The sequence below is a fragment of the Microtus oregoni genome, unplaced genomic scaffold (assembly GCF_018167655.1).
Source record: "Microtus oregoni isolate MIOR12 unplaced genomic scaffold, Mior012 000003F_ref0000135, whole genome shotgun sequence".
NCBI classification, from domain to species: Eukaryota; Metazoa; Chordata; class Mammalia; order Rodentia; family Cricetidae; genus Microtus; species Microtus oregoni.
Window position 1 is genome coordinate 24423306 of NW_024543062.1, and position 7772 is coordinate 24431077.

Consider the following 7772-nt stretch of genomic DNA (forward strand, 5'->3'; position numbering starts at 1 on the left):
CTCTTCTGCATTTGCTTTCTTTATGTTTTAATTATTTATTTTGGTTTTTTGATTTTAGAGACAGGGTTTCTTTGTGTATCTCTGGCTGAACTGAAATTCGCTATAGAGTGAATTCCAGGCTTTCATGTAACTCAAATATTTTCCTGCCTCTGCCTCCTGAGTGCTGATATTAAAGGCATGTACCACCATCACCATCTGGCTACTTTCCCAGAGTAAATGGAGTTTGTGGGCTGCTACAATGGCTCAGCCAGGGCAGGTGTCAGCCTGGTGTTCTAACTTTGATTTTAGGAACCCACGTAAAGGTGGAGAGACCTGACATCACAGAGTTGTCCTCTGACCTTCTTCTGTGTGTGAGCACATGCGCACAAACACACAAAAACTAATTAATAATTTAGTTAGTGAATTAAAGATCAAGTTTGCAACTAGATCAACCTCAAAGGCTGTGTCAGCTGTTGGAACAGACTTATCACTTAGTTTATCCAGTTAACAAGGAGGATTATTGGGTCCAGCTACTCCTGGTAAGACCATATGTCACCATCAGCATCCCTCAGACCCAACCCCAGGATCAATGTCTATATCTCCTTATGACCTCAAAGCAGGGACTTGGCACTTTTCCAGTCACTGCACTGAGGCTGGTGTGGGGTGTTGAGCCAGCCCTTTATCTGTGCCTCTGCGACAGCACTGATTCAGGCTCTGCCACCATCTACAGCAGCTCTGCTGGTCAAGACTGTCTGTGAGGGTGGACATATTCTACTTCTGTGCTACTCACACGGTAGTCACAGGCCCGCCTGCTGACTGGACCCTGTCAGAGCACAGCTACAGGACTGTAAAGAGAGAAGTCACTTGTGTCCTCCTCTCACTTGAGATGAAACTCCTTCTGCTGGTTGTTCTGCTCACAGGTAGGACCCCTGTCCTCTCCGAGTGCCCCCATCTGTCTTCTCTTCAAGTGCAAGCTCCCACTTGTCACACCTGAAGTTTTGGTTTCCTGTTCCTATTGGGGTCTAATAGCCCCTAGGTTGGTGTCCCCTCCTCACCCTCATGTCCTCAATAGCTGGCACATTGACCTTAGAGAACTTCTTAGAAAAGTCCACTGCAGCCAGGAGTTGGTGGCATTTGCCTTTAATCCCAGCATTTCAGAAGCAAAGGAATGCGGATCCCTGTGAGTTCAGTGCCAGCCTGGTCTACAGAGTGAGTTTCAGGACAGCCAGGTCATGCTGAGATGTGCAGACTCAAGTCCACTGCATTCACTTGCACAAGCTAAGAAAGTCCCTCTGCCTGTGCTGTATTCTCCTGGCATCAATTTATCTGGCCCTAACATGCCACGGCAATTTGATTTTTTCTTTTCATTTAAAAAATATTTATTTTTATTTTATGTGTATGAGTGTTTTGCCTGCATGTCTGTCTGTGAACTGTGTATGAGCAGTGTTTACAGGGGCCAGAGGAAGGTTGTGAGAACTGAGCTCATAGACAATTGTGAGCTGCCACGTGGGTGCTGGAATCAGAGCCTGGGTCCTTCCTACACAAGTTCAGCAAGTGCTCCTGGCTGCAGAGCCATCTCTCCAGCCCTTACTGTTATTTTATATGACCTTAACATGTGGATCAGGATTCCTCCAGCTCAACACTATTTCCCACAATTGAAACCTTCCTGCCCACACCTTCAAACTGTTAGAGTTAAATAGGTGCCTGACGCTGCCTCCAGATTGCTGGGATTACACAGTGTGTGCTCCACTGTATACTTCATTTTAATGGGTACCAAGGATCCCACTGCACACTGAATCCCGTCTCATTTACCTGCTCCTCAGCTGATGAACAGTTTGTTATGTCTTGTGCTGACATTACATATAGTGATCTGACCATTGGCCTTGTGTATGAGCTGTGCGTGGTTGGACAACAGATTCCTTCTGAGTCTCCAGTGTGAAACAATAGCAGGTGTTGGCTGCTTCTCTGGCTCAAGGTCTCAGCTAGAACTGTGATGAATATCACTGCTGGCTGAGGCTGTGTGTCACCTGGGCTTGAGTAAAAGTGGGGCAGTTCTCAAACTCAAGAGATGGCTGGATTGCTGGGTAATTGGCTGCTGACTGCAGAGTGTTCTTAACTCCTCAACACAGGGACCACAGGGAAGCTCACAGTGTGGCTGCTGTCGCCCTTACAGTCAGAAAATGAGAAGGCAAGCAAGGCAAAGGCAATGTGTTTAGAACTCAGTCTTGGAGAGTCAGCCCAGCCCAGTACAGTGGTGCACATTTATAATACTACCAGTTGGGACACTGAGGCCACAGGGATGCCACAGAGTCTGAAGGTAGCCTGAGTTACAGGGCAATTCCTTGTCTTAAAAAGTTAGACACCTTCCTGCTTAGGCCTGGTGACTTGAGTTTGGTCTCCAAGACCTACATAGTGGAAGGAGAAAAGCAACTCCCTAAAGCTGTCCTCTGACCTCCTCTTGTGTAGTGTCACATTGATGAGTGCTCCCAAGTGTGTGCTTGCCACCCTGTGTGCAGGCCAGCACACACACGTGCACAAAAACACATGCCACACACACACCCCTACCTCTATTCACCACTCTCCGGATGCAGCAGCTGGGAAGAGTCAAGAAGGAAGCTGGCAGGCAGGCATCAGATCCCGGGTAGAGCCAACTGGGGTTTATTGGAGTGTGCTTTGCGTTCTTGCAGCAGGTGCTACTGCACACAGCATCAGCCGTCGGGCTGTGAAGAGGTTTGGAAATGCCTTTGAATGTAATCCCAAGAGTGATTTAGAGACACTGGAGCGTGAACCCGAGAGAAATTTCTTTTCGAGGACCATTCATCCCTTGTCGGTGTACAGAGCATTTGGCTGCTTCTGTCCTGAAATCCTAAGAATCAGCCCTCATGAGTTTAATAAATTCAGGTGAGTGATCCACCTGGTGGGGACTGGATCATCTGCACTGGGATGGGGAAAGGACACAAACACAGCCTCTCATGAGGTATGAACAGGAAGTCAGCAAATTCAACAAACATCGTGTTTTGTTGGTTTATTTATTATGTATTGTTTCTTTCCCAACAGTGGTTTTCTGTGTAGCCCCAGGTGTCCTGAAACTCTCTCTAGAGACCAATCTGGCTTTGAACTCAGAGATCTCCCTGCCTCTGCCTCATGAATGCTCAGATTAACGGCCTGCATCACCACTCAGCATGTATATTCAAGAAGTGTCTTGTCATATAAAGAAATTGGTCCGGAAGGGCCCTGTGTCTAGTGGTCCCTGAAAGCAGAACTGTGAGATATAAAGAGTGGGCCTCGCTGTCCTCAGGCTCCAGACCAGGGCACAGCCATCACAGCCACCATCAAAGTGTCAGCCTCAGCTTTAAAAGGTCATCGAATCTTGAGAATTTATAATTTCACTATATTCCTGCAGCTTTGTTTAAAAATCATTTTTTGAGCTGGGTGGTGGTGGTGCACACCTTTAATCCCAGCACTCGGGAGGCAGAGGCAGGCGGATCTCTGTGAGTTCGAGGCCAGCCTGGTCTACAGGAGCTAGTTCCAGGACAGGAACCAAAAGCTACGGAGAAACCCTGTCTCGAAAAATCAAAAAAAAAATCATTTTTTGAGACATCATCTACTCTTGTATCCTTGACTTTTCTCAAACTCAGAGAACCAACTGCCACTGTCTCCCAAGTACTGGGATGAAAGACAGAAACACACACAAGTTGCTTTCAATAAATATGTGCTAATGGAAATCAGAGATTATCAAGCCTCGGGACCATTTCTTCTGGATCATTGTGTTGTTTAAATTATCCTGAGATGTTTGAGAGAGACTGCAAGTGAGAACTGACCTCCTGTGGGTCCTCACTCAGCCTCGGCTGTTCCTTCCTCTCCCCAGGTGCTGTGAGAATCATAAAAGGTGCTATGAAGAGGCAAAGAAGCTTGGAGACTGTAAAATTTACGAAGACAACCGCTATGACATTCCCTATTATTACTTCTGCTCTGGGAGGAAGCTCATCTGCAGGGGTAGGGTTACCTCCGGGAACTCTGGATTCTCCTTGGCCCTGGGCATGTTTTGAAGGGGCATGGAAGTAACAAGGACAGTCAACATTTAGCGATCATTACTTTCATCTCATTTGAATCACCACAACTTTATTATGTAGATACTTAAATTTAGATGAGGATATTGATGAGAAAGATGAGGAAGACTTGGCCACTTGCCCAAGGGTACCAAGTTTAGAAGTAATGGTTTTTAGTTCTGGAAAACAGGTCTACATCATTCCAATGCTTTTTTAAAGAACATTTAAAGATTTTATATATTGGGAGGCATGCCTGTGCCAAACACAGGTGTGGAGGCTGAGGACAACAAGCAGGAGTCTGTTCTCCTTCTGCCACGTGAGTCCTGGAGCCGGAACTTGTGTTCAGACTTGGCAGTGAGTACCTTTCTCCCCTGAGCCATCTTGCCTGTCCAGAGTCTCTCCATTTAGCTGCTGGGTTATACTGATTCCATATTTAATAAACAACTGAAAGCTACATCATGAGCTACAAGACAAACACTGGACTAAATGCCTACGCTGGGCAAGATTTTTCATTCCCACTTACAGGAGAGGTTCAGAGGGCTGGGAATGCAGCTCAGCTGCTGGAGTGCTTGCCCAGCATGCACAGAGCCCTGGATCCATCCCCAGAACCCATACATTGAGTGTGGTGGTTCACATCAGTAATCCCAGCACTTGGGAGGCAGAGGTAGGAGGATTGTCTTAAATTGTGTAATTTTAGAAGTGGGTGTTCATATTTGTCGTTCTCCTGGTTTTAGGATTAAATATCCGTGATTATTTATTTTCCTGTATAGGAATGAGTTGGCATCCCCTGTCTTCTTCAGTCACCCTCTACCGTGTCTTTAGAGGCTGGGGCTCTCACTGAACAGAACGCTCACCTTTAGCTACGCTGACTGTCAAACAAGTTTTGAGGATCCATGCTCCCCACTTCCCAATAGAGTTACAGATGCCCCATCTACACATTGAATCTTACATGGGTGCTGGGCATCTTAGGTCAGGCCCTCATGCTTGTATGGCAACTGCTTTGCCAATGGTGCCATCTCCCCAGCTCCACAATAAATTTTTTTTGTTTTTTCAAGACAGGGTTTCTCTGTGTAACACTTCTGGCTGTCCTGGGACTCTATCTTTGAACCAGGCTGGCCTTGAATTCACTGAAATCCACCTAACTCTGCCTCCCAAGTGCTGGGATGATTTTTTTTTATTATAAATGTGTTTCAACAATTTGGCCAAACCAATATATTTAGTTTGCTTTGTCTCTCAAGCCTAAGTCTACACCTATGGGAGGACCACCAGCTCCTTTTGCCTACAAACGGCAGCGAGCAGGGTCATAGCTCCACTCAACTCCCTTTCTTGATTCTCTGCAGATAAAAACAATGCCTGTCAGGATGCCATCTGCAACTGTGACCGCAATGCTGCCAGCTGCCTCTTACGGGCATTTTCTGACACGATGTTTGAAAAAGTTGGCTTGAACACCTTCTGTTAGACTTATCACCTCATTTACTGCCTACACCTCCGCTGCCTGACAGGTTGTGTTCACTGCACACTGTGCCTTCCAATAAAGCACCTATAGAAAGATCTAAGCATTGGTGATGGTTTTCTCTGTCTACCAAACATAAATAGATTTTCAGAGAACATCCTTTGCTAGCCGTAGAAACTGAAGGTTAACAGGAAAGACATTGTCATTAGCAGAACACCCTGAAGAGTGGGTTGCTGTGGGACAATGGTCTTGTACTGTGTAAAGATTTGTCACTTGAATTGGTTTGATAAAACGCTGACTGGCCAGTAGCCACGTAGGAAGTATAGGCAGCGTAGCCAGAATAGGAGGATTCTGGAAAGAGAAAAAGCTCAGTCTACAGTTGTCACAGACAAATCAAAAGAAGGCAAAATGCAAATGTCTCACTGATAAAGGTACCACGCAATGTGGCTAACACAGACAGCAATTATGGGTTAATGTAAGACGTAAGAATTCGTTAATAAGAAAGGCTGAGCTAATAGGTCAACCAGTTTATAGTTAATGTAGGCCTCTGTGTGTTCCTTTGGGACTGAACGACTACAGGACAGAATGGGACAGAAACCTCTGTCAACAGTGGGTGATTAGCCCAGCCATGCCTCTTATCCCAGCACTCTGGGGTAGAGAGGCAGAGGCAGAGACAGGCAGATCTCTTGAGTTCAAGGACAACCAAGGATTAAAAATCAAGTTATAGGACAGCAAGGAACATTACAAAAAGAAACCCTGTCTGAAGCAAAAGAAGGAGGAGAGGAGGAAGAAAAAGAAGAGGAGGAGGAGAAGAAGTAGCCAGCATGAGATACAAATGGGGCAGGGGTGAAGACACAGAAAAGGGAAAGGAGAGGGGAGAGACGAGGCAGGAAAAGGTACAGGAGAGGAGGGGAGGGGAGGTGTTGGGAGGGAAAAAAAGAGAAGCAGAGAGAAGGGAGGGGAGAGAGGAAGAAGCAGTGTCACATGGGCACGAAAGGCTACACCTTGGCCCTAAAATGTGGGACTCAAAGAGCATCTGCTGTGTGCTCATTCTAGGAAGTGAGATATAGGAAAGCAAACTGGACTGACTGTAAACGGCCTGAATGCAGGATGACATCTTGGTGGGCTTCCAGTCTTCACTGTGCCTAAACACACACCACAGGGTAATTGTCCCCCTAAAGTACATGGCAGCCTTTGTGCTACAAAGAAAACATAGCACGTCTTCTCCTGTCCATTTCTCTATCACAGGACCCCGCAGGTATAGACAGGCTAATCCCTGGTTCCCTGGTCAACCGTAATTAGGAGTAAAATGTCTAATTGGTGGTGTAGGCTACATGGTTCTCAGTCTCTCTTTTCATTTAATGGACAGCTGCCCAGTCCTCTGCCTTTCTACCCCCAAAGCCATCCCCACTCCAGTCTCACCCAAAATTCAGGCCTTGCCCTGCCCAAGACAGGTCTGGGGAGCAGCAGGTGCAGCTTGAGCTGCCTGCACAGACGCAGTGACCTAAGTTCAATTCCCAGCACTACACGTCAGCCCACGGCCATCTAGAATGGGATATGATGCTCTCTTCTGGTGTGCAGATGTACGTGCAGACAACACACCCACACATTTGCAACCCCATAACTTGGGAAGCAGAGGCAGGATGATCAGGAGTTCAAAGTCATTCTCAGATATGTAATGAGTTAGAAACAAACCTAGACCACAAAAGACTTTGTCTCTCAACTGGCCTAAATTAATTAATTCATCAATTATTTGAGATCTACCACCTTTAATCCCAGCACTCAGGAGGCAGAGGCAGGTGGATTTCTGTAAATTTGTAGTAAGCTTGATCTTTAGAGTGAGTTCCAGGGCTTTAGGAAATACCAAGTTTTTCTTGGGAGAAATTAGTTTGTTTGTTTCTGTATTTATTTTTAGAATTCCACCTCAGTACAGAATACAAAGAAAACAGGTGAGCCCTTGTCTCTAAGAAAAAAGGGGTTGAGTAGGAAGGCTAGCGACTTGGCTTAACAGGTATATAGAGCCCTAGCTACTTGTTCAGAGTTCAGTTCCCAGCACTTTCATAAACCCGCTCATGATGAACTGTGGTGCAGGAGAATTATCTGTTATTTGTCAATCATGTTTTAAATAATGCTGATTGGCCAGGTAGGAAGTATAGGCAGGTCAGCCAGACAGGAAGTAGAGGAGGGCCAATTAGAATAGGAGAATGCTGGGAAGGAGGAAGCCCATTCCTCTGCAGTCCAGCCCAGACCACTGAAGAAACAACATTTGTCCTGCCTGGCTGAGAAAGGTA

General features: G+C 46.2%; 1 protein-coding gene across 2 annotated transcripts; it reads left to right on the forward strand.

Moving 5' to 3' along the window:
- Positions 1-676: 676 nt before the first annotated feature.
- Positions 677-5572, forward strand: LOC121446609 (phospholipase A2-like). 2 transcript variants are annotated; one of them, XM_041649329.1, is made up of 4 exons: positions 677-899; positions 2667-2880; positions 3848-3975; positions 5369-5572. In XM_041649329.1, exons 1-4 carry the CDS (start codon positions 866-868, stop codon positions 5485-5487), a joined length of 495 nt encoding a protein of 164 aa, XP_041505263.1. In that variant the 5' UTR covers positions 677-865; the 3' UTR covers positions 5488-5572. The 2 variants fall into 2 exon arrangements, with proteins under 2 accessions (XP_041505263.1, XP_041505264.1); XM_041649330.1 differs by having other exon boundaries at positions 2670-2880.
- The last annotated feature ends 2200 nt before the right edge of the window (positions 5573-7772 follow it).

What these genes read in the sequence shown, in the direction of transcription:
- LOC121446609 (XM_041649329.1), top strand. Translation starts at nt 866, where the DNA reads ATGAAACTCCTTCTGCTGGTTGTTCTGCTCACAG. An exon ending in GCTGGTTGTTCTGCTCACAG is followed by an intron (nt 900 to 2,666) that starts GTAGGACCCCTG and finishes GCGTTCTTGCAG; the next exon opens with CAGGTGCTACTGCACACAGC. An exon ending in CATGAGTTTAATAAATTCAG is followed by an intron (nt 2,881 to 3,847) that starts GTGAGTGATCCA and finishes TCCTCTCCCCAG; the next exon opens with GTGCTGTGAGAATCATAAAA.